This window comes from Miniopterus natalensis, chromosome 7 (assembly GCF_054644295.1).
Source record: "Miniopterus natalensis isolate mMinNat1 chromosome 7, mMinNat1.hap1, whole genome shotgun sequence".
Taxonomy (NCBI): Eukaryota; Metazoa; Chordata; class Mammalia; order Chiroptera; family Miniopteridae; genus Miniopterus; species Miniopterus natalensis.
In genome coordinates this window covers 12,621,580-12,648,162 of record NC_142087.1, presented here as the reverse complement: position 1 = coordinate 12,648,162, position 26,583 = coordinate 12,621,580, and the positions used below count along the sequence as shown (strand labels likewise).

Sequence of the window (26,583 nt, the reverse complement as noted above, 5' to 3'; positions counted from 1 at the left end):
ATGATTCCTGGTCAGGGAACCTGTCCGAGTTGCAGGCTCCATCCCAAATAGGCAGGATGCAGGAGGCAGCTGATCGATGATGTTTCTCTCTCACGGATGTTTCTATCTCTCTGTCCCTCTCCCTGCCTCTCATAAAAATAAAATAGAATGAGGCTTTTCTTGATAAGGAAAGGTATATGAGATATGTTGAAAAGTGGGGGGGAAAAAAAGGGGGAGGGACAGAACAGTGCCTCTATGTATGTGCAAAAATGCATACATGTATATATGCATTGGATTTTAAATGCATAGAATATCACTGGAAGGAATAGAAGAAAACTAGAGTTGGTAGTTGCCTCCAGGGAAGAGACTGAGTGGTTAGGAACAGGGGAGGGAGACACACCTGCTTTTCACTGTATTTCCTATTGAACCTTTGGAATTTTGAACTATGTCCCTGTAACTAAGTAAGTAAATTAAAAATCTTAAAGCATAATTCTAAACCTAGAAGCAAAACAAGCCCTATGAAATAAAACACTTCCTATATGTATATACATATGTTGTGTACAAAAAAAGGGAAGGACACATTCCAAATTAGGGGCAGTGGTAGAAGGTCTCTGGGATTGAATGACAGGTGGTCAAGGGTGACCTTGACTTTGATTGTTTGAATTTTCTGTTTATAATTTTTTAGAAACTAAGAAGTTTGCTTGGAATTTATACAATATTTATGTAAATTGTTGCATCATTTTAAATACATTTTAAATTTTTTTTAATTTTATTTTTGTTTAAAATATTACAGATGTCCCTTTTTCTCCCCAATGACCCGTTCCACCCGTCCCTACATTTTAATTTTTTAGAAGACTTCAGGTGGTTAGAATACAAACACCCCCAGGCAAAGGAGCGAGGCTGATCCTCCTTCTGAAAGAAGGATTCATGTCATGCCCTCTGTCCCACCTGCTTTCCCCAAGGACACCCTGGCTTAAGAGGAGGCACCTGGGCTGCTCCTGGCATCATCCCCAAAAGCCTCATCTGTCACCTCTCACCTATTTGGCTCCCTGTCCCTAGTGTTCTGGGCTGAGAACCAGAGCCAATTGACTGTAGGGTCATATTTCCAGAGGTCCCCATTGATGTGAGGTTGAGCAAAGGCAGCCCAGAAAAACTGAGAAGGCTAGCTACAACCTCTTACCTCTCTGTTCAATCCCTTCCATGCCTCACCACCCTTTCCCCCACCTCCAAAAATGTATTTCTCTCTCAGTCCATTCAGTGGAGAGAGGTCATCTGAAGAACCCATCCAACTAGATATGCAGGAATTTAGTATATGGGCTTTGGAGCCAGGATGACAGGACTCATATCCCAGTCTGTTACTTAGTAGCTGTCAAACCTTGGGCAGATACCTCGAACTCTCTGTGCCTCTGTTTCGGAGCCTTCAAGATATGAATAATAAGAGTAGCTCCCTCACAGGATCACTGTGAAGCTGTAATGAGAGATTTACATGAAAAACCTTTAGAACACCTCCTGGAACATAGAAAGCAATAAATAAATAGTAGCCATGATTATTAATACTTGTGCAAATACTTTTTTCTTTTTAAGGGACAGAACCGAAAAGCTTTGAAGGCCCTAGAAGAAAAATTAAATCTGGCAAGACAGTAAGTCACCTGGATATAGAGCAAGGGGGCATTAGTCATTAGCTTTCTAATCTGACCCAAGTCAGGAACAGTTGTGACAGAGGAAGTTCTTGAACAAAAAGTCCAAGGAAAATGATGATCTGACCCAAATCTGTGACAAGTTCACTTCAAAGAAGGAAAAACATCTGACCTGGGAATTATGAATGGCTGACTGTCCTCAAACAAGTTGGTCAATGTTGATTTTGTGCGTATAGGTCAGTGGTTATATTGTATTTTCTCAACTAAATGGAGTAAGTTTTTTATTCTTTTTAAACCAACTTAGTTGAGGTGTAATAAGCTTTGACAAAGATAGGGTTGCCAAAAATGTACACACACACTTTGAATAATTATAAAGGCAGTGTTTATTAAAATACATTTCATTTTCAAAATGGAGCTATCAGCTGTTAAAGTGTGTATACATTTTTTTGGGACACCCTCTATATACGCCCAAGTAACCAATCCCACAGTTGAAATTTTGAGCATTTCTATCACTGCAGAATATTCCCTCGTCCCTCTTTGTAGTCAGTCCTTCCACCCCCCACCCCCCCCACCCCCCACCCCGCCCAGGCAGCTACTGATCTGCTTTCCGTTGGTATATCTTACTTTTGCCTGTTCTAGAAGTTCATGTGAATGGCATCCTGTGGTATGTACCCTTTTGCATCTGGTTTCTTCTGTTCAGCCTTGTGTTTTGAGGTTCATCAATATTTTTTGCAGGTATTAGTTTATTCCTTTTTAAATGCTTAGTAGTAGTCCATATACCACAATTATGTTAACTTTATATACTATATTTTGAGAGAATACAGGTTGATTTTGTTTGAACTCTAGGAGTAGAGAGTGAAGCGATAAGAACTGGAGGCAGAAGCCTCAAGTTCCTGTCCTACCCCTTTTCACACACTCATTCTGTTACTCTGCACAAGTCCTTCCCCTTCATCCAGGTTTCAGTTTCCTCATCTGTAAACTTAGAGCACTAAATGATGTCGAAATAACCATTCCATGCAATTCCACAGAGAGATGAAGTGGGTAAGTGGACAGGGTTCCGAAGGAGGCAGAAACTACAAGAGCAAAATCCTAGAAGCAGGAAGGCTGGTGGTGGTTTAGAGTGTGATCATGTGCTCTGTGTGTGTGTGTGTGTGTGTGTGTGTTGACAGGCTAAACAGAGTGGGTGAGGGCAGCTTCAATCACGCCTCTTGTCAGTCCTCACTGAATGCTTACTGTGTACCAGGTACCATGAGAGGATGCCTGGCCAGCAGTGTGAATTGCATCTGGAGGTGGTAGGGAGACAAGGAAAAGCTGTGAGCAGAAAAGGGCAGTGCTCTGAGCTTCAGGGAATCCATTTCTCCTAGAAGAGTGGCTGGGAACCCTGCGGTCAACTCTCTCCTCCCCAGCCTCAAAGCTGGAGGGAATGCAACCATTTCCCTTCAAAAATTCTAAATGTTGCCCATCTGGCATCGCTCAGTGGTTGAGCATAGGCCCATGCACCAGGAGGTCGCCAGTTTCATTCCTGATTCCGTGTCAGGGCATATAGGTTGGGGGCTCGATTCCAGAGCAGGGTGCCTCCCTGATCCCCAATTGATGTTGATGTTTTTCTCTCATTGATGTTTCTCTCTGTCTCCCTCTCCCTCCCTCTCTTTCTCTAACATTAATAGTATATATTTTTAAATACGCAAAAGCTCTGTATGTGACAATAGGCTCCCTAAGATACACTATTCGGCAAAAATAGGTATGAATGGTGTGATCTTATTTGTATAAGTGTAGATAAACTTTTAAAAAGTTCTAAATGTGGGAATTTATGCAGGGCACTCACACCTGAGCAGCTCACTTGGGTACTTGTCCACACCCGCAAGCATAGCTATGAGCACCAAAGTCACCACCCCACCTCACACCATGAGCAGATGGACTAAAACTAAGCCAGGCATTTGGCTTCCTGCCACCTGTCTCCTCTTCCTGAAATGAATCCTGTCCTGACCATCACCTCATCACCATCAGGGGCACTAAGCACAGTTCACACAAACAAACCCAGAAACCCAGATGCTTGGAGGTTGGGAATGGAGTACTGTTTAGAAAGCTTGGAGCCAGCCATTTTACAGATGGGAAATTGAGGCTCAAAGAAAGTGACTTGCCCAGAGCCAGGCAGTAAGCCCAGGATTGATAGAACCATGATGGAAATCTGGATTTACTGACAATCAGACCACAGTTTTTCATGGTGTACACACACACACACACACACACACACACACACGAGTTACCCTCAATTCAGATATCTCTGGGTTGAACAACAAAGCTTTCTGAGTACAAGAAGTTCAGGGGATATGTCCCCTTGTTAACATACAGGCTTATCTGTTGAGGGAATTGGGGAGTACGTCTACTTTAGGTAGCTTTACCAATTCAGTTTCTTCCCTAGAACTGTCTCAGTTTCTTCATCAGTAAAATAGGAAGAATAATATAACCTATATTAGGGGATTGTTGTGAAGATTAAATGAGTTATCAACACAAGTAGGGGCTTAGAATAGTACCTGGCCCATAGAAATCCCAATTGTATCATCAATATTACTTGTTTAACTGTAAACCTAATTGTGGGTGGTGGGGGGGAGGGGCGGAGACGACTCTGCGACTCTGCTTCTACAGTGACGGAGCCTTGCTGGTGGGAACTCAGATTCCAAGCTACCCACTGGGCTTTCTCTCAGCCTTGCCCTCTAGATGGGGAAGTGGGGGGGGGGGGCACTGGTGAGCCAGTTCTCCAGCAGGCTTATACCTTTTTGAGTACACGCAAGGTCCTGTGAAGGACACACCCAGGCTGACACACTTCTTTCCTTTGAAGTGGGGGGCCCCAAGCCATTGGGGAGCCCTCAGGGTTTGGTGAGGGCAAACCCTAGGCCCTAACAGGATTGAAAGGGTGTCCTCTTGACCTCTAATCCTGGGGCCCATAAAATTGGGCAAGCACTTACATCTTGGCAGGGATTGGGTGGGCATGTGTTGACCCTGTGGATGTGAGCTCATGTGCATGTGTGCATGTTTGTATATGGATGCATTCATGTGTATGCATAGATGTACATATCTATCCATGTATGTACACAGGAGTGGCACGTTACATCTGATTGGAAATGAGACTCCAGGATACTTCCTGGGGCCAGTGTCAGCAGATGGCTCTGCTGCTTTATAATTCTAACCAAGTACTCTGATCTCTCTATATCTTAGTGTGCCTCAGTTTCTCTACCTATAAAATAAGGAGTTTGGATGAATTAAGGTCTGAGGTTTTCTCCAGCCTTGATGATATATCTCTGCAGTGGAGGGGGATGTGTCCCTGGAGTTTCAGGATGCGATTCCACTGGGCCCCAGGCCCCTACTTCCATGGATATCTCTGACTCTACAAAGAAATTGAAGGCTGGAATCTGCCGTAGTAGCCTGTACATGGGGTTCAGCTAAGGTTGGGAGCAGAATCCAGGTCATTTAGGGTATCAGTATATATGCCAGGAACTCCCTTCCCTGGGCTTGGACAGTTAAAACCCTGTCCCCAATAGCATGCTTCCTGTACCAGGGTAGAGGGGCCAGGTGTAGACTTCTGTGCCAGCCACCCTTCTTGAGCTGTAATTACTGAGCCTTTGATTAGTGTCTACTCTGCCAGGCCTGGCACAGGCCTGGTGAGGGGAAAATATGGACAGAGATTCTGCCCTTGAGATGCCAACCATCCACTTAGGAAGACACATATACATAAACACACACAATTAGTCATCACCACTTACTGTTTAGTGAACAAATAAGTGTCCATCAAGGTGACTCTGGACACATGGGTGGGGACAGGGAAGGCTACCCAGAGGAAGAAGGGGTGAGTAGAATCTTGCAGACAGGAAAGATCTGAATTCAGAAAGGCCCGAAGAGGGTATTCCAGACAGGGGAGGAGCTTGAGCAAGTATGGTTGTAGAGTGTTGAAGAGAAAATGAGTTTGACCTTAGCACAAGGTGCAGATAGGAGAAGAAGGGGTGGGGGGGATACAGCTGGAGAAAACTGGGGCTGGATCATGAAAGGCCATGAATGCTGTGTTAAGGAGTGTGGTATTTTGAGAGCCACAGGAGGTTTTAGAAGAGACAAGTAGTGTGACAGGAAAGGCATGCTAGGGATTATTTAGTTTAAGTCAGCAAGGAGGTCAAGAGAGGGTATGAAGCTAACAGGAAGTAGATGTGATAGGCAGAGGCTCAGGGTTGTGCAGAATGAGGACACTTTGGGAACACCACTCCAGGGGCCAAGACACTGCTCTCTCCTCCCTCTGAAAACCTCTGGGTATTATTTCCTGGCTCCTTCTCCTAGTTGCTAGGGCTGAGGAGTCCCTCTGGGGTTTCAACTAGGCAGGGACAGGATTTTCTCACCAGAGCATGAAGCTCTGGCCTAGCTCCCCACCTCCCTCCCCGTTGGGCCAGATGGGCAGCTCTCAGACCCACCTCCACCAGCCCTGCTTTACTGAGAGAGGGCCCAGAACCTCTGGCCCTGGAGGTTCTGAGGGTGCATATTTGTGGTCTCCCCAGGCATTTCCTAGGCCACTGGGAGACCTGGGGGCCTAGAGCATGGGACTGGCAGAGTCCTGAGGGAGGAAAGTTTGAAAGACTCTCTAGAAGGAAACTTGGACATGTTAAGCTTACAGATAAGAAAATTGAGGCCCTTAACATGACTCGTTTAAGGGCCACACAGCAAGTTTGGGGCAGTCAGGACTGGGCCCTGTCTCCTGAAAGAGGCTGAAGCACTCCCAGGGTTGTCGTAAAGATCAAAACGCACATACAGTGCTATAGCACAGTGCCTGGCGCTCAGCGCGCGTTCACTGTCAGCTGTCTGGCAGTGGCGACGGTAGGTACTCAATGAATGTCGAACGCATTATTGAACACGCATCCGCATACTAACAGCAAGACTTGCGAGCCTCGCTTTCTTTCGCTGCGCGCAAGTCAGGACTAATAATAGTCGGTCCTCGTCCTGTCACTTTTCTGTCCAGCCCCCAGTTGCAACAGATGCAAGGAGGTGTGTAAACGTCCAGCACCGGAGGTCTCTAGGTCAGTGTTCATTCGGCCCAGAGCAATCCTCTCCAAGTCCCGCTCCGCGAGGCTTCCCATGGCTAACCAGCCCCTCTGCACTCCGGAGCGGGGAACCGGGCAACCCCCCTTCTCACTCCTGCCCAGCTGAGCACAAGTGGGGTCGGAAAGCGGAGAACGTGTAGGGGTGCGGAGGTGACACAGGAAAGGGGGGGTGAGCAACGAGACAAGCGGCTGGGGGTGCAGGCGCACGGACGTGGTGCCGGGGTGGGAGTACGGATTGGGGAACTTGGACCCGGGGTGCAGGTGAAAGGGTCTGGGGGGCAGAGGGCAGGGCGAGGGCGCTGGGATATGAGGAGGGCGCGCAGGAAGATGGGGTCCCGTAGGAAGGAGTCGCACCCTTCTCACTGAAAGGTCTCTGGGTTCCCCTGGGGCAGGGGACCCGGCTCCCAGCAGCCGCCGGCCCGGGCGGTGCCCGCGGCTCGGCGTTGGGCTCCTGGGCCGGAGCCACCCGCCGGCGACCCGCGGAGGAGGCGGGAGGGGGACCCGCAGCCTGGGATTGGTCACCGCCCCGCCCGCCCGTGACGCGCGCGGGCGGGCCCCTTTGTGACGTCACGATCAGCTGTTTGAACGCTCCAATTTGTGCTGCGAGCCCGGCGGCGGCGGCTGCACAACACGCCCGAAGCCCCGCACGCGCGGGCGAGCGCGGCAGCCACGAGCGCCCCCCGCGTAGCCCCGCCGCCTCCCCGGCCAGCCCCGCGATGCCGTCGGGCCTGTGATCAGCCGCCGGCCCCCGGCCGTTCCGCCGAACAAACTACCTCAGCGCCACCCGGCCCGCCGCACCGCCTGGGTACCCGGTGAGTCCCGACCAGCTCTGGCCTGGGGGCTCCCCGAACCCCAGCTCCTGGTCTTTGTCCGTCTCCGCCGGCGGCCGCCGGGGCGCATTCCCGTCTCCGGATTGGCTGTCGCGGGTCGGGCCGACCGTGACGTCTCTCTATTTGCATTTGACATTGAGACGTCACCAAGGCCGGCACCGCCCTCCCCCGCCCCCCCCGCCCCCCCGCTCGGGTCCCGCGTCCTCCTGTGACCCGGTGGGCGCTGGGCTGCGACTGGGCCCCTGCGTGAGGGCCGCTGGAAAGCAGCGGGTATCGGAGGGGCCTTGGCAGTTCCCTGGGTTAATCCAGGGACTGAGGTCAGGCCTCTGATCCCCTGCTTTCTCCTTGCGACTAGAGAGGGGTTCGGATAGTGCTGCTGGGTCTAGGTTGGGGGGGTAGCCAGGAATTGAAGGGAGGCCTGAAGCTGCAGCTCCAGGTCATTGGGGCAGCGCCAGGTGGTGGTGGAGTCCCCTCCCTGCACCCCTGGGTTTAACATAATAGCATCCTCCTAATCTCTGACAGGCATTCTGTGCTTTGTCTTACTTCACTCCCAGCCCCAAAACTAGGGGTCTTAGATCCTATTTCACGGAAGGGGAAACTGAGGCCCAGAGAGGGTAAGTGGCTCACTGTGGTCATGCAGCCGATTAGAGTTATGCCCACTGAGTGAGCCACAGATGCATTAGCCACCGGCACAGGCCTAGTAGGAACTCAGCACAAGTAATCAGTTACACAGCCTCCTGTCACTGACATTACCTTGGGCCTAGTACCGTCCAAAACTGATAGGGCTCCTCACTCCTGAATCTTTTTCCAGGGGTTCTTTGGAGATTGGGTCCCCGTTTTGTGGCTCTGACCCTCACTTTGTACCTTGGAGTCCCAGAGCTCCCCAAAATAGCTGCCTCCCAGCTGTTTTGACCGCAGAGAAGTGAGTCATTGGCCGCATCAGGGTGTCTCTAGGGCTGATGTTGAGGTGGGGTGGGGGGTGTGAATTTGGCCCTTCATCACCTCCCCAACCCCCAGAGTTGTCAGATAGGACATGACCTGGCCTAGTGCTGGTGATTATAAGACTTGTGCTGCCCCTCTCTGCTCACCGAGAGGGGCATAAGAAAGGGTAGAAGACAGCTTCTGACTTCCTAAGTGTGTGGGCCTAGGGGCTGAATGGGCTTTGCTCAAGGATGGGCTGGGGTAGAGGTGGCTTGGGGCTCAAGTGCTATTCTGGGCACAGCTGCTGCAGTTATTAAAGGGAATGGTTCTCCCTGGAGCAGGGCTGGGAATGTGAGAACCAGGAAGCTGGCAGGGCTGGGAAAGAAAATCCGGGAGACTCCCCAGTGGTCATGAGAAGGGCGGGCACTGGCTGGCTGCTGCTGCTACTCTTGGCTCTGTCACTGACTTGCTGTGTGACCTCGGGCAGGCAGGTTTCCCCCCACCCCAGCCTTCTTACCTCAATCTGTCTGTAATTTGAGGAGGCCCAGAGCAGGCTCTGGTACACAGTGGGTGCTCTGGTAAGTGCAGGATGAATTTTGGTGTCAGGAAGCCCAGACCTTTTTTGTAGCTGGGCAGAAGGGGGTCTGAGGGTAGCAGTGACTGGATCAAGGTCTGACTCATGTCTGACCTCCCTTCCTCTCCTGCATAATGAGTACACTGGGGGACTATTTGCACTGAGGTTTCTCTATGTATACTCTGGACTGGATGCTCAATGACCTGGGGCTAGTCCTGCCCGGAGAGACTGATGTCCTCTGATCCTCAGGTTGTGAAATGGACTGGGTGAATATCATAGTCCCTGAAACAGCTCTTAACTTCTTCACCTCAATGAAGTAGCAGGTCCTTGGAAAGGGGGGGCTCTTCATCAAGGCCCCAATCGTCCCTTCCTTCAGGAAGGGCCAAACTTTCTGGATTTTTTGTAACTGAGTCACTACCTCCTCCCTGTGGCTACAGATGGGTTGGGATATGTGGCTTGTGCTGGGCAGGTACTAGTTGGGATGGCCCAACCTTTCATAATCCCCCCAGATCTTCCACCAGGGAAGCCAGCACCCAGGGAGCACTTCCTTCTGGAGCCCACTGTGGGTGTGCAAATGTGGAAATACTCTCAGGATATGGAGTTTAGGGAATTCTGTGGCAGGTGTGAAAACATTCCCAGGGAATGAGAGAAGTAGCCACTGCACATAAATATCCCAGGTGGGTTTAACAGTAAGAGTAGAATGCCTTCAGGGAATGGAAGTACGGATATGCTCCCAGGGAGTTCTATACGCAGTGTGACACGGAAGGTGACAAGTGTCCGGGTAGCAAAATTATTGATCATCTTCAGGGGACAGATGTGGAGGGTCAAGCTTTAGAGACACCCAGACCCCCTCCCCCCAGGCCAGGTATAGACCTGAGGTAGGCGGAGGTGGGGAGAGGAGCAGGTCTAGAACCACCTCCTTGGTGCCTGTGTTCCTGACGCAGGTCTCCTTCCTCATCTTCACCCAGGGACGGGCGGACTGAGGCCTTCGATCCTGGTCTAACCCTCAGCGCTGATCCTTAAGGGCTCCTGGGGCATCCTAGTTCCCTCCCTTCCCCAACACCTCCCCCTGACTAGTTGTCTCCCTGGGGCCAGACAACCTGTTCCTCTTCCTAGCCAGGGATGCTGGCCTTGAACGGGGGCTTGGGAGTAAGGGGCAAGAAGGGGGGGAGGGCCAGTGGGAACAGGATCTTCCGAGCTCATTTCACAGACGGAATTGAGGTCTGTGCAGTCACATGGAACCAGTTCTGTGAGATTTTTGCTAGCCAGCACTTTTCAAGCCATGCAGGCTCGAATAGTGGTGGTTAATCTCTGGGCTCAAGCAGTGCTGTTTGGGAAATCATGATGAACACCAAGGTCCTTCTTCCCAGAAAAATACACATGGACCACGGCCCTTGCCCACCAAGTTAAAAATGCCTAATTCAGACAGACACCCAGCAAAGGCAATGGAATATAGTGATTATGGATGCTGCCTCTGGCATCTGACTGCATGGCTTCAAATCCTACCTCTGTGTGTTATGAGCTGTGAAACGTTGGGCAAGTTACTTTACTTCTCTGAGTCTCAATTTCTTCACCTGTAAAAGAGGGATAATAATCATACCCCACTTCCTAGAGTGGTTGTGAGGATTACATGAGGTAATATAAAGTGCTTAGTGCAGGGCCTGGCACATGAGTGTTAGCAATATTATGACGATGATAAATAATCACAACACTGGGCGATTTCCTCCTTGCTTGGAGAACTCCTGTTTACCCTTCAAGCTCCAGCTTGGATGCCCAGTCCTCTGGAGACCCTCCTTGACAGAGTCCGTCATGCATGCCACTCTTCCCATGTCCCCAGAGCATGCAGGAATATTAATGAGAACTAGGCTTACCCTGCCCAGGTACTGTGCTAAGCTCTTTGTGTTTGGCTCCTGTCATTCTTATTAGAGCCCAGAGGAGGGGACTGTTTTCATTTCCATTTGACAGATGAGGAAACTAAAGCCCAGATAAGTTAAATCACTTCCTAATGTCACACAGCAAACAGAAGCCTGAGCGGGCTGACCTACCGGGAAGCACCCCCACGTCTTCCCCGCCCCTCCCTGCTGTCCTCTGACCTGGTCGGGGGCTGGCGTGGCACCCAGCCGGGAGTGGGGTGCGCCTCGGTCCGGCGGCTCTGACCCTCTCCCGCCCTCAGGTCTCCGCGCTGCTGAGCCGCTTCGCCCTGCCGCCATGTTCCGGCGCCTCGCCAGCCTCCTCTTCAGCGCGCCCCCGCCCCCGCCGCCCGGGGGCCCCGACTGCGCCCGCGCGTTCGTGGCCGCGGAGGAAGAAGTGGACGGCTGGCTCTTCATCGACCTGCCGGGTGAGGCCTGGGTGGCGGCCAGGACCCTGCCTCGGGGCGGGCGGCAGGGGGAAAGGGCGCTGCCAGGGGGCTGGGGCGTTCCCGCAGGCTACTGGGCTGCGCGGGGCTCAGGCGCTGACGGCCGCGGCGGGGTAACTGGATCCCATCCCACGCAAGCCACGGCCGTTTCCCCGGGCTCGCAGTGTTGGGGCCCACACCGCACGTACCCTAGCGAGGCTCCTGGCCAGTGGGTGCCCCGCGGGCGCGACGCGCAGAGCTGCGGGTCTAACGATGCACTTTCTCTCCCCGCCCCCCTGTGTCCTGTGTGTGTGTGTGTGCGCGCTTGTGTGTCCCCCTCCCGCCCCGCCTCGCCCCCTTCCCCGCACGGCCTCCCGCCCCGCACCATAGACAGCTCCGCGGCTCCGCGCAGTCCGGCCCCCGCGCCCGCCCCCGCCCCCGCGGGCCGCCCTCCGCCCGCGCCCTCCCTGCTGGACGAGAGCTGGTTTGTTACCCCTCCCGCCTGCTTCACTGCAGACGGGCCCGGCCTCGGGCCCGCGCGCCTGCAGAGCAGCCCGCTGGAGGACCTCCTCATCGAGCACCCCAGCATGTCCGTGTACGTCACCGGCAGCACCATAGTGCTGGAGCCTGGACCCCCTTCCCCGCACCCCGACGCGGATCCGCCAGGCGGCGACCTGAGCGAAGGGTGAGCGGCCGGCGGAGCGCGGGGTCCTGGGGGAAGGCATCCCTCCGGGCCGGGGGCGGGCGGGAAGCTCCGGGAGGGAGCCCGGGCACCCCACCCCTACCCCGGGCACTCGGGGGGCGCGGCCTTTAGAGGAGAGTCTGCGAGGCCAAGGGTCAGGCCTAGGCGCCCCGGACTAAGGGGGTCCGCCTGGGGGCCCAGGGGCGGGGCCTGAGCTAGGGAGAGGCGGGGCTGAGTCTACACAGACTGAGGGGTCGAAGGAGCGCGGACGGAACATCTGGGGGTGCAGCTCCCAGTGGCGCGTAAGGAAGGGAGGGGCCGGATTAGAGGTGGGGTCGAGCCCTCCCCGGATCCGGTTTTTACCTGTCCCGGGCTAGAACCGAGGAGCTATCTCCAGGTTGGCCTGGAGGCAGGGCTGGCACCCTAGAGACGGGCGTTGGGCGCCCCCCTCTGAACGGAGACAGCGCTGCGCCGGGACGCGGGAGCCGGGACCCGGCGGGAAGTGCTCGTGCCCGCCTCCGCTCCGCGCGGGCCTGGAGCTGACCATGCCCCGCTCTGTTCCCGCAGGGAGCTGGCGCCCGTCCTGCGAGAGCCGCGGGCCCCGCGCCACGCAGCCGCCCCTCCGCCGGCGCGCGCTGCTCTGCTGGAGAAGGCGGGCCAGGCGCGGCGGCTGCAGAGGGCCCGGCCGCGGGCGGAGCGCCAGGCGCTGAGCGCCAAGGTGATTCAACGGCAGAACCGCGCCCGCGAGAGCCGTCCGCGCCGGTCTCGGCACCAGGGCAGCTTCATCTACCAGCCGTGCCAGCGCCAGTTCAACTACTGAGCGTCCGCCCGCCCAACCGCTTGCAAACCCCTTGCCGACCCCGACCCCTGTCGGGCCCCTCCGCCGCAGCCAGCGCGTTGCTCCAGGGGCGTCCGCAGCCCGCCTCGGGCTGGATACCACAGCCTCCCTCCTTAAGTGTGTGAGGTGGGGTGATAGCCCCCTTCTCAATCCCCTCGACTTTCCCATTTCTGATCCTCTAATCCGCCTCTGGCCCTCCTCTCGCCCTTTACCCTCTGTCTTCTGGCCCCCAAGCCCAACATCTTTCCAGCCCTTCATCTCCCATGCCGACACTCCGCGCCTCCTTTGCTGGTCTCCGTCCCCATCTCTGCCCTGACATCATCCTTGCCCCTCTTTCCTCTACCCCTGGCCTACCGCTATTTCTCAGTCTCCTCTTCCAGTCCCAGATCTAGCTCTTTCCTCGCCTTCAACCCCCACTTTACAGCCTCACCCTATCTCATGTTTGGCACTACACTCACTCCTGCTCCCTTATTATTCATTCCCAGTAGTTCCCCCCAAATGGATGGGGTGGGGAGGGGTTGAGACGACAGGTTTCTGCGTTTAGTCTCACCCCTCCCTCTTCCCTGGGGGCTGAGCTCCTTGTAGTTGCTTAGGCCTGGAAAGGTAAAGTAAGTGGAAGAGGACTGTGAGATGTGAATTCGAAGGAGAAAGGTGGAGGGAACTGAGGGAGAGAGGCAGCCTTCTGGAAGTGCAGACAGGAGGAGGGGGTGAGCAGCTGTAGGAAGCAGGGCTGTATGGGAGCTAGTACTGTGTGCTTGCTCAGAGATCCGCCAAACCCTGCCCTCAGGCTGGAGCCTGGAGTCTGCCCCCATTTCCCTTTCCTATAATCCCACCTCCCAAATCTCTTCCTGCAGTCTACCCCTCTGCAGGCCCCTGAGTCTGAAAGGCTTAGTTAATACCTTGCCACCCTACCCCCAACATGTCACCCCAGGAGTAGAGGCTGGGCAAGGCCCTGCCATCCTGGCCATCTGTTCACATGTCCAAGGTGCTAAGAACTAGCTTAGGAGAGATGCAGGCCAGAGGGCTTCTAGGCAGGGAAACTGCACACCGCAGTGTAAGAATGAAGAGTGATGCTGAGGAGGACAAGCTGTGGGGTGAAGCCATCCCAACACTGACAGCTCAGCTTTCATTTGCCTCTGGCTTTGTATTTCACACTCTGCCCAGGATGGCTAATAAACACTCCTGGGTAGGAGGCCAGGAGTTTCACTGTCCCAATCCTCAAATAGTCCCTCTCCAGGTTCAGGGCCATAAGGACCACTCTCCATTTTCTCCCTGAGTGCTCTCTCTTTCTAGGCTGCTGGGGAGAAATGGGTGCCCTATGGTTCCCCTCCCCTTCTCTTCCAGTAAGTACCTGGAGGAGGGAACCTGAATCCCTGGGTGAAAGAGGGAACAGGGGCAGCCAGCTTTCTTCTTCTCATGGTGGGACTGAATTTTGGGCTCAGACACCAGCAACAGCCTCTTGGGATGCCCCGAGTTGCTTCCCTTTTTCTCTAACTATCATTTACTAGTGCGTGCTCTTTCTTCCTTGAAACTTTTAAGATTTCCTGTTACAAACTAACATAGGTCTTCCCCCTCGCCCCAATTCCAGGTTTCCAGGCCTCACAGTCAAGTGGAGACTTGGAGATAACTGCATTCCCATGAGGGCAAAGGCAGCTGCCCTTCCTGACCCTGTAGCCCCAAGCCTCATATGAGATATGTGGGTAAGGGAGGGGGTATCCCCATGGATGCTGGGATGGGGACAGAGGAAGCCCTGTTGGGGTCTCCTATCCAAGGGAGTAAGCCAAATCTACACTAAAAACGGATCAAAGTCCCCACGCCAGTCCACTAGGGCCCCAGTAGCAACCTTGCTCCTGTCCCCAAGGCTCTCCTTCAGTTACGATCTATCACTTTTTTCTTCCAGCTACCCTTTGGTCACTTCACAGCCAGCTTAGGGTCTTCAGCACTTCCAGAGCTGAAACTCCCTCCAACTCTTCTTGCCTACTCCTTTGCTGCCAGCTGGGGCCTAGGCTCAGTCCTGGGTAGTTCCCATGATCCTTCTGGTGGGGGAAGAGTGAGTAATAGGGCATTAGGTTCAAATTTCAAAAGGTCCCTCCCTCACCCACCCATATTTCTGGAGCTCCTGTAGTTCTAGAACCTTCCAATCTCATCACCTGGCTGATTGCAAGGCTCATAGGTTTTTGTACTTTCCTATAGATTCTATAGCATTTGAGTGTGGCAATATTTTAATTGTGTATAGATTTCTAAGAACCAACACTACTCAGTCTCCTGCTAGTCTGACTCCTGAAGCATCAGACCTCGTCATACTGTATTGACTGTGTATGTGCCTTTCACCTTGAGCATGCTTCAGGATTTTTTTTTAAACCACAGAACTTGAATATATGAGGGAACCAGAATTCACAAAGTCCTATGCAACCTTAGACAGGTGGGGGGTTAGAGAGTCTGTCTTGACTGATGTTTTCAGAGACCCTGGAGAAGTTTATTCCAGTTTGTATTAATTAATGTCAATACTACCAGCACTTTGCCAAAACTGAGTTTGTCAGAGGGACCTGTTTCTAGAGTGAGTCCCAATTACATCAAAGGGCGACTTACAGTAATTCCCTAATACGTCTAAGTGCTCTCTTCAAGCTGGGTCTCCAGCCTTTGCCAGTCTGGCCCCAGCAGGGTATCACGTGCGTATGAATGCAGTTTGCTGCTGTTTTGAAGTATGCCTGCTCCCCAGCTCCTGCCTGTACCCTGATCAATTTGCTCTGATCCCTAATATCTTAGGTGCAATAAGGACCCCACTAGAGCTCTTGGATGCCTCCTCATATCCATGTGGCTTTATGTGGGGGAACCGAATGCAGACACACTATACCCCCTTATATCTTTCCACTTATCCTGCCACCTAGTTCCAAATGGAACCAAGTTGAGTGCATCTGTCTTGGGTGTTTAGTGTTGAGACTGGCTGAAATGAGGAGACTCTGGTTGACCATGTTGTGACGTCAACAGACTCAAGGACACAACCACCTCAACACGGTCATGTGGCATGCCTGTGTACGTGTGTAACAGGATTGTTAGATTGTAATGTTACTCCTCTATGGAAGAGAAAAATATAAAGAAAAACAAATAAAAATCTATTTAAAGCACATTATGCTTTCTGCCTGAATAGAGGTAAAGTAGGAGAAGCACTTTGTAATCTCAAGCACAGTACTGGCAGAGGGTATCATTATTAGGCTGGCTTTGGTTCTCGTGTGTGTCGTAAGAGAAGGAAGAGGGTAGATAAGCTTGCTGGGAACAGAGTCAGACAGCGTGGGGTCTGACTCACAAATAACTACTTTTAGAGGATCTTTATATTGTAAGACATAAATTAAGACAGTTGAAATAGCATGACAGAGAATCACCAACTCATCCTTTTGGTCTCAGGCACTGAGTTATGGCAACGGCAAGGAGCTATTGCAGGGGAAAGGATATGTCTAGCTGTAGGATACACAGCAGAAGGCTGAGACCCAAACCAAGACAAGGACTGCCCCAAGCATGTAAGTCCCCTGAAGGTAGGTAGAGGGTAGGATGGGAGCAGAAGCAGCTGGTTTGTAGACTATAAATTTTTTGATAAGAATTGAGTCAGGAAAGGGAAAAACCTGGGCGTGTTGATGATAAGTCACCCCTAAGCCTGATGATGAGTTACAGAGCAGGCAAAGGGTAGAATGTAGTGGACATCTCTGAAGTACATAACACATAATGACTGCTTGTATTTGGGGACTACCCCTCTCACCACAGAACTGGATGGAAGGTGGAAAACTCACCTAAACTGGGCTAGATTCTTGACGCTGTTACAAGAATCTTGCTGGTCAGGCTGGGCTTATGAATGGAGGAGGTATAGACACAATTGTTTTGGAGCAATCCATCATGTGCCTAGAGAAACCCTTGTATGAAGTGGAGAAAAAGGGCTGCTGATGACTTCCTGTCCCTAGAAAACCCTGGGTGGCCTTTGAACCTCTCTAAATCGATTATTTGCAATCAAAAGAAATTTGACTAACATATAAAGTGTCCCGTACAGTGCTGCAAAGGGCTAGTTTCTTCAAAGCCAAGAATGAGTTGGTGAGCAAGAATGTGCATGTTCCTCAACTTGCCAGGTGCACTCAGGTGCAGTCAGGACAAGATGGGATTCTAATTCACAAAGGCTGTTCCTATTCATTTATGATTCAGAGAAAAGCTTGCTCATGCAATAATCCCCTATCAATAACATACGCTTATGTTCTAGGACAATGACATTTATTTAACACATTCAGTATTTCACATTGTACAAATCCTTAGATTCTTTTTATTCACTGGTCCATTTCTACAACAAATACATCCAAAACACTATGTAATAAAATTATTTACAACATATCCAAATGAGAAGATTCCTTTTGCCCCCACTACTGCTACTCACACAGTACTTCCACAGCACAATACATCATTAGATCTAAAAATGCTCACCCTGTACTCTAGGCTGCTTAGGAAATGTGAAAACTAATAACATAATCACATTAGCTCCTCTCAATACATGGCAACATTTTAGAAACCTTAAACTTCATCAACACCAAAAGGGTTCAACAACTCTGCTTTCCTCATTGCACTTTAAGAAACAGGTTGCAGGGACTAGGAAAAGGGCCACATTATTAAAATTACTAGCTGTACAGAAATGGATTTTAAAAAGTCACAGCTCAAAATTGCTTTTTGTAAAATTCACACACATTTACAAGTATCAAGTCGCTGTCCAGCTTGTTTACTTGGATTTTCTTCGCTTGGATTGCACCGCACTGGTTATATCTGTGGGGGGAAAGGAAGGACATGTTCAGCTGAGGCAACTCCTTATAGCAGTGCCTTTTAGGCAGTCCACAAGAATGCAGGCTGACCTGAGTGGAGCCCTATTGGCTCTGTATCAGTCTAAGGGCCTCAGAAGGGGCATTCAGTGTGAAGAGGGTCTCAGACTTCTGTGGGGGGAGGGAACACCCTGGGTACTACGGCCTGGCAATTGGGGAAATGTGATACAGGTGGCAGGAGGTGAAGCACACGTACCTCGTTGGAAAAAGTGGCAGGATGGGGAGAGCTGCTTTAACTAGGCAATTAACCCCACAATCTCCATCACCAGTTCCCATCATCCAAAGAAATGATGGACAGACTGACAGTGCTTTTGATGAGAAATCAATGAATGATGCTACAAGCAAGTGAGTAAATTGTGCCAGAATGCAAATACCAGCCTCTGGATCCCTTTTGTAGCCAAGCCATTGTTTTGCAGGAAGGAACTCATTTTGCCATGCTATAGTCAAAGTTTCTAAATAACATTACCATGATCGTTGTTCAACAAGTGTCTACTGTGGTCTAGCCAGGAATATCATGACTGTGGATACATACAGGCATGTAAGCAATTCAGAGCAAGCCACAGCCTGCTCTGTGAGCCCAGGTGAGCCTGAGGACTTCAAGGAAGAGGTGCACAAGCTGAGTGGTTTACACATAGGGTAACAGTGACATAAAGGGGGATGAGTGTGTTTTATTTATGTTTTAATCTTCACCGGAGGGTAGTTTTTCCATTGCTTTTCAAAGAGAGTGGAAAGGGATGAGGGTGGGGGGAGAGACATACAGACACACACATCAATGTGAGAGAGACACATAGATTGGTTGCCTCCCGCGCTTGCCCAACTTGGGCTGGGGCTTGGGATGGAGCCTGCAACCGAGGCACGTGCCCTTGGCTGGAATCAAGGAAACAAACCCGGGACCCTTCAGTCTTCAGGGTCAACACTCTAACCACTGGGCAAGACTGGCAAGGGTGGGAATGAGTGTGTTTTAATTTCTTTCATTCCTTTTGTATTATCATGTCTTAAATCAATCCAATCATCTCATATTTAAACTATGTTTCTAAAAAGCTTTTCCACACAAATTTCTTACAGCAGAGTACAATGAACAGTTTGAAGCTCTCCAAATGTAAACATTTAAAATCTCACATTGATCTTAAAAATTCACCCTCATTCTTCATGCTGCTCAATAGTAGATATTTTGGTTTTAATATGAAAACAGTATTTTAAAATTACTTCCTATCAAGGAGAAAAAAAAAATTTCCTAACACATGAATGTATAAAATGAATCAGATTTATCCATTTCTGAGAACTAGGCTGAATTTTCTAATGCTGCATGTTAGGTTCAGTGTTCTAAGCAATTTTTCTTCTCTCTTTTGTATCATAATATTTTGAGAACCCAGACTCGAAAGGTAGGTGCAAAAATAAAAAATTTTACTATTCTGTTGTTAGCTACAGTAATTGCTAAGAAGTGAAGCTTCAATGACTTTCCAAGAGGTGATCTGTGCAATGTTTTTGCGCCTCTGTTGTTGGGAATTTCAATATGTCGCATATTGAAATTGACTATTTTTTTGCTGGGAGATCATGTTGCTTGTGCCATGGAGCAGAATCAGTCTCTGATTTCTCATGTCTTTTGCTAATCAGAGGACAGATAATCTGACAGGATGCTGATAATGGTGTTCATTTTAATTGCATGTAAATTAAGAGTCTCACACAACCAAAATTCCCCATAATCAATTCTTTTACACTCAACATTCAAGCTTCATTGCCACTATAGCAAATTTGTCATTTGCAGTAAAAATACAAAGTTTTGTCTTGACTGAATGTTCCTTAGAAAAATATCTATTAATTTGGCCATCTTGTAAGCTTCTCCTTTGTTGTGATATGAAGGATCAAGTGGTGTGTCTGAAAAACACATACGTGGCTGGGAAAAGAGGTGAAGAGTGTGTGTGTGTGTGGGCGGGGCGTGGATAAGCAACCTCAGGTTTTCCCTACTGCCTCCTTCCATCTGCTACTGCTCCAAAGCACCCAAAGATCTGGCAGGCTGCCTCTGCCTCTGAGGGTGAATCAATTGGGGGGGGGGGAGGAGGTGAGTAAACAAGTGATCTGTGCTAGAAACTACAGAAAAATAATCTTTTAGATACCAGAGTGGAGGTTGGGAGTGGTGGTGTAAGGTGTACTTTTATATTTCCATGAGGGAAAAAACCGTATCAATCTGATTCTGAAGTCTCTGATCACCGTCCCTGGATAAATCTAGCCAATCTGGGTCATAGAACAAACTCACTTTTAATGTCTTTATAAATCTATCTAAAAAGATGCGTTTTTTTGTTTTATGATTCAATTTTATACTCCCAACAAAATGTTACCACTTTTACTACTCCATTGAACACAATAAGAGAATCTGGAGGCAAACTCTTTAAGGTAAGGAAGTCCAGGTACCTGACTGATGGTACCTACAGGGTGTGCATCAGGCCTGTTTCTAAAGGCTGCCTAGTTTATCTGACTGAGCATAATCCCAGTCCTAGGCCCCCACGATCAATACCATACTGGCAAAAAATCCATCACATATATTGTTGAAAAATTCTGTCTTTTATGCTACCAAGGATTTTACAAATTAATGTAAAGATAGATACACAAATAGTTCAAAAACTAGTAGTGGAGTTCCATCATTCATAGGTTCACATCTTAGAACCTACTACGTGGTGAACTGGGTCAACAGCAGCCCCTCAGGTGGCTGTCCACTTAAGCTGAGAACGTGAGATGACCAGGCATTTCTTCAGCCCACTTCCTTCATTTTGCCATTAAGCAAATTTGGCCAAATCAACAGTACAAGGCTCTATTAAACCTAGTAGGTGGGCTTTACGTTCGAGGAATTTTAGAGATTGACCTTGACTTTGCTCACTTCATTGTGCTTTTTACTGTACTAATTCTAGCCAAGATTTCTATTTAATTGTAAAAAAATTCTGAAAATTTCCTTTCAAAATTTGCATGGCTGGTTTCTAAATGATGCCACAAGAGTGCAGTTTCAGGCAGTTATTGTTCAGGGGTTTTCCCCATAAGATGTCTCTAATTATGTCTGCTTATTTGCATTTCCACAATAACATTTCTGTTTTAAGAATATCTGTACACATATGTTAGATCGTTGCTTCTCAAGTCACTGGCCGTGATAGGGTAGGGCTTTCACCCCACTTTACTGTCAGAGGCACCTTAGGGTCCCCCAGGGACACCCACAGCTGCTGCTGATTACAGGTTGCTATGAACTTCCTTCATATTAGCCTATTTTTCCTGGTTTCTAACTTACGCATTGAAATTCATGTTTTTAACTACTGATCCTTTTCCCTGGTTGAAAATAAAACACAAAATTATACACAGAGGAGTAAATAAAGAATGATAAGGGAAATGAAAAAAAAATCATTTCTGTGTTAATGGGGAATTCATCATGCCAGGAGTGGAACTACTATTTGCATATTTGTAAACAACACTTCTGATCAAGTACAATTTTAAAAAGTTCACTGATTTGTGTGAGCCAATTTTTGTGTTTGTAATTAAGTGTGTGTGTATGGGAAATCTAACCAACCAAAAGCAAAACAACAGATTAGAGTGTGACCTACCAACCACGTGGGCCTCCCTGGACTTGCCCAGAAATCATCCATCCCACCTGCTCCAAGCTGGCAGTCTAGCAGGCCTCAGCCAGCATGACATAAGCAAACTCTGTTCTCACAGCAGGAACATGATTAATGTTACCATTTCCCCAACAATTCAAAAGTACCAATACTTCCCATTATAAACTGCTCATAATATTTCTTAGCTTTCAAGATTCTTGTGAAAAAAACACTATTTCTGATTTTGTTTGTACATATATGACCAAAATCTTATGTGTACAAAAAGATAAAATGCTTTTTCTCTTCAAAACTTTAAGAAGTACTGATGCTGCAGGCAGATGTTCCAGGTCCCTAGATTGCGCATGTCTCCAAATTTGAGACCCATAAATTTTAGAAACCGGCTTGATATTTTATCATCACTCCATGGGTATGCGTTCAAATACAATCACAGAAAGTTATTTTATGGCTTTGGTTCACATTTGGATACAACATCAGAAAGTTATTTTATGGCTTTGGTTCACTTTTGGATACAACATAGCAGGCCAAATAATACATATATTTATTCTTGAATTTGGATCCAAGAGGTCTAACACTTAAAAACCAAAAGAGCTGCAGCATTCATTTTTTATTTAAAAGGTAACTTAACGCTAGCACAGTTAAGGATTGATAACCTGAGGGCTGAGGCGGAGATCTATACAAACTGATTCCTGGGATCTGGCCAGAGCTCTGCCATCCTCTAGTCTAGGGAGGCACTTACTCAGCACTCCTGTGAAGATCACAAAGCCTGTAAGCCATTATGGCCTCTCCTAAGCCAGTTGCTAAACCTCAAAGCATGTATAGGGCAGGTATTCCAACATGACTACCACTGCCTTGGAATCATGTCCAGTTTTAGTGTATAGGCCTATTCCCCACCCGTTTTCTAAAATAGGTTCCAGCTTTCCATCTCTTCTTGACTGACAGTTCTCTACAGAGTGAGTTTAATTTGAGCATCTCTTCTTAACTGTCCCAGATGCTCCTTAGTTTAAGTGTTTCTGGTGCACTGTAAATGACACCTTTAGTACACTGAGGCTCTGGGCTCAGGTCAAATTTCCAAAACACTGGTGTGTGACATCTTTAAAGGCCAACACTTTTTCCTCCTTTAAAGGTAATTATACACCATATTCTACAAATACAGTGGTGAGCAAAACCTTGATCCTTTGGAAAAATGAGGGATTAAAAGAATACACAGAACTGAGAAGCATATTTTCCCACAGAAATCCAGGCTTCCCTTTAGTGCTCTAAGTCTAGTATCCATATACTGAAAGATGTTCTTTCTTCCAAATGAGTTTCTGCCAAGGAGATGATTCCCAGGAAGGAGGAAGAAAGTTGTTGGTTCCATATTTGTATCCAAAGAGGGGATACCTAAGAGGACTCTGCCTGTGACAGGCTGAGGTAAGGTGACTTCTACACCTCTGCTTTATGTGCATATGACCTGTAGACCTGTAGTCTATTCCAGGGGGCTCTTGTGAGGCATCATGAAATTCCTGCCCAGAAACATGACCTGCTAACAACAGCTGAGTTTTCAAGTCAGTGTCTGGTGTTGGTGCACCACAACCTGCCCTGGTTTTCAGGCTGGCATCACAAAGGTACTTGACTGTTTTTCAGCAGCTCTGCTGATATCAGGCATTGGCTGGGATCCCAGCTCTTGCCCAACCTGAGCTACTCAAGCCCAGTGCTTTTCCTGAGGCGATGAAGTATCGAGGCCTCCCTCAGAGCTGGGCCTTTGCACATGCCATACCTTTTGCCTAGGATTCTCCATTCAACCCCATAGCCTGGATAATGTCTCCTCATCCTTCAGGCCTCAGCTTAAAAATCATTTCTCCAGAAAACCTTTAATTTGGCACAGGAGCAAAGCACTCCAGCTGTGTGCTTCTACAGTATCATGTAGTTTTGCTATTGCAGCATTGAACATTTGACATACTGTATTAGAGTCTTTCTGGCTAGCATATATAGTTAACCCTTGAACAATGTTGGGGTTAGAGGCACCAACTCCCATGCCGTTGAAAATTGTATAACTAAAGTTGGCCCTCTGCATCCGTGAATTCTCTACTGCAGATCAAAAATATTGTTTTCAATTTGCAGCTGGTTGAATTCGCAGATGCGAAACCTGGGGAATACAGAGTGCCAACTTTACAGTGGACCCACACAAATCAAACCTATGTTGCTCAAGGGCCAAATGTAATTAATATGATGAAGCTAGATACTCTGTCTTTTCACTATTATATCCCCAGAGCCTGGGATATAGTATGTACTAATTTATATTTGATAGATGGTTATTAATGTAATGAATTACTGATTGTATACCTCTTTGTATGAGGCACCATACTAGACATCACAGATACAGTGATGAGCAAAACCAGACCTCTTCTACCCTAAGAAAGTATATATATTAATTATCACAAAAATAGACATAAGTTACAACTGCGGGGTTATGAAGGAGAAGAACATGGTGCTATGATTCCTTATAGCAGTGACAACTGAGCTAAGTAGGAACAGTAGGATACTAATGAGGAGGAGAAAGAAAGGAAGAACTCTCCTGCCATAGGTGTAACATATACACAGGTTTGTGACGAGCGGGATGAGGGTGGCATGTCTGAGTTGCTGAGGGAAGTCAGATGAGGCTGAGAGAAGCTGACGGGCCAGGCCACACTGGAACTTGTGGTCCATGCTGACACTTCTATCTTTCTTTTTCCCTCCCTCCCTCCCTCCCTCCCTCCCTCCCTCCCTCCCTCCCTCCCTCCCTCCCTAATTCATTCATTCGATCGTTTGTTTGTTCATTCATTCATTTAAATCCTCACCTGAGGATATGGACACACACACACACACATACATATATGTATATATTTTTTTAAAAATTGATTTTAGAGAGAAAAGAAGGGAGAGGCAGGGGAGAGAGAAACATCAATGTGAGAGAGAAACATCGATCAGTTGCTTTCCATATGTGCCCCAATCGGGGACTGAACCCGCAACCTGGGTATGTGCCCTGACCAGGAATCAAACCCAAGATCCTTCAGTGCATGAGATGATGCTCAACCAACTGAGCCACACCAGCCAGGGCCATGTTGACACTTTGAGAGACTTAAGTCCTAATGGTAATGGTAAATCATTGAAGAGGTTTAAGCTAGGATAGCAGTAAAGATGGGAAAAGTGGATGAATTTGGGCCACCTAAGATAAAATCAGCAGCTTTTGGTGATAGATGTGAGGGTGAGGGGTGCTAAGGAGGACTTGCCTAATAGATGGTGGTGCCATTCACTGAGATGGGGAACAATGGCAGAGCACCTGACATTGGGGGTGAAAATCAAAAGTTTGGTTTCAAACATGCTTATTTTGAGGTCCTGTTAAGGATATACATGCAGCTGTCTAAAATCTCTAGGGGGTCTGTACTAGAAATTCCTGAGTGGTACGTGAAAGGTTGTAACTGAAGAAGGGGCCTGAATGAGAAAAGTTAGTGAGAAAATATAAGTTGAAGAAAAAAGACAACTCAGGATTGAAGTCTGAAGAAGGCCAACATCTAATGTCTTGGTACAGAGATTGAGAAGAAGCAGTCAGAGTAGTCAGAAAACTATTGAGAGTTTTGGGTCACAGACACTAAGGGCAGAATTAATTTGAAAAGGAGATAGCAGTTAACAGAGAAGAGAAAACTGGTAGTGTAATGGTCTTCAGAAGGTCAGAGAAGGTGGGATCAAAGCGCAAGTGGAGGAATTGGCCTTTGACTTGAAGAGAGACACCTGCTCTATTATATATAGTAGGAGCAAAGGAGGACATTGCTAGATTTATGTCTTGGTAGTGAGAGTTGAAGGAATTCTATTTTCTCTGTGAAGAGGTGAGAGTCTCTACTGAGAGTGAGGAGAAAGTAGTGGTAGTAGGTCTAAAAACAGTAGAGTTGGAAAAGAGAGTTGACTACAGAAACAGAGAGAGATGGCTGGGCCATAGTATTGAGGACATAACTGAAATAGTGATAATGAATCAATCTGCCTGTTATGTTCTTTTTTCCAACAATGCTTGCTGTTCTTGTGCACACACACAAAAAAACATACTTAAATGAACCAACAAATAAAAGAAGGACTGAACAGAAGTCAAAGTAACTTGACAAATTTAAGGAATAGATGCAAAGATGAAGGACCAAGTCCTCTGCTGCTGTGATGAAGATCCCATTCTTCTATTTGACCTATAATAGCACCCACATCCCACTGCTGACCTTTAGTAGAGCTGGAGGCTGAAGCAGGCCGAGAGGATCGCTTCCGATGTCCATTTTCCATGCTTTCAGAAGCCACAGTTGGTTCTTCAGTTCTGGAATTTCTCCGGCTTGGGGTTTTGGACTTTTCAATTATCTCTTTGGGATCACTGCTGACAGATTGAAGCACAAAGTTTCCAAGGAGGTGAGGGAATCAAGTCACACAAAAACAGGCTCTTCAGATAAGACTTTCATTCATAAGGCTGGAGAACAATATAGTCATTCTGGAGAGAACCCTGGGACAATGAGCACAATTACCTTCTATATTACAATTTAAAAGTGAGTCTAGCTTGTTACATTAGTAAAAATAAGAGGATTAAAGCATAATGCTGGTGAAATTGTGGAAAACAGGTAAAAGACATTAGAACTTCACACAAAAATCCCCCAACTTCCTCACCCATTTTCCTAAGATATTATTCCCCCTCAAAAGTTAATAGTACTGCCCTAGCCAGTTTGGCTCAGTGGTTAGAGCATTGGCCTGTGGACTGAAGGGTCCTGGGTTTGATTCCAGCCAAGGGCATGTACCTCAGTTGCAGGCTTGATCTTTGGCCCAGCGGGGGACCTTGTGGAAGGCAACCAATTGATGTGTCTCTCTCACATCGATCTCTCTCCCCCGCCACTTCCACTCACTGAAAAGCAATGGAAAAAATATCCTCGGGTGAGGATAAAAAAAAAAAAAAAGAGTACCTAAAATCTAGAAATTACTAACATATACTGGCATTTACTATGAAATCTGGTATAGTCAGATAATGGCTTATTACAAATCATATTGTAGAAAAATACACATGGGAATATATTCACAACACACTGATGGGTATATTGATTGTCCCTACTTCAATCCTTTTTCAGTATGTAAAGATTTTAAATTGGTAATATCCAGTATTACTGAGGATATAGGGACAAAAAGTCCTGATGGAGTGTATACTGTGCCCCAAGAATGATTTGATCTAAACTGTCAATAATTCTGAGGCTGAAAACCCCTAGTGTAATCCTCTGGATCAGCAATTCCATTTCTAGAT

At 48.3% G+C, this 26,583-nt stretch overlaps 2 protein-coding genes across 7 annotated transcripts in view; one reads left to right on the top strand and one right to left on the bottom strand.

The window, feature by feature from the left end:
- Nucleotides 1-11,163: 11,163 nt before the first annotated feature.
- Nucleotides 11,164-15,999, top strand: TP53INP2 (tumor protein p53 inducible nuclear protein 2). Its single transcript, XM_087818781.1, has 3 exons — nt 11,164-11,357; nt 11,745-12,039; nt 12,604-15,999. The coding sequence occupies exons 1-3, from the start codon at nt 11,228-11,230 to the stop codon at nt 12,854-12,856; spliced, it is 678 nt and encodes a 225-aa protein (XP_087674907.1). The 5' UTR covers nt 11,164-11,227; the 3' UTR covers nt 12,857-15,999.
- A 1,104-nt stretch (nt 16,000-17,103) lies between these two features.
- The window catches only part of NCOA6 (nuclear receptor coactivator 6), a 96,751-nt gene continuing 87,271 nt past the window's right edge, over nt 17,104-26,583 (bottom strand). For 5 of the 6 annotated variants that reach the window (XM_087818776.1, XM_087818775.1, XM_087818779.1 and 2 more), the window contains 2 exons: nt 25,529-25,677; nt 17,104-17,665 (listed from right to left, as the gene is read on the bottom strand). In XM_087818776.1, the coding sequence (XP_087674902.1) occupies nt 17,622-17,665; nt 25,529-25,677 (193 nt within the window). In that variant the 3' untranslated portion in view covers nt 17,104-17,621. The remainder of the gene's footprint in view (nt 17,666-25,528; nt 25,678-26,583) is intronic. The other variant, XM_087818778.1, reaches the window with a different exon arrangement.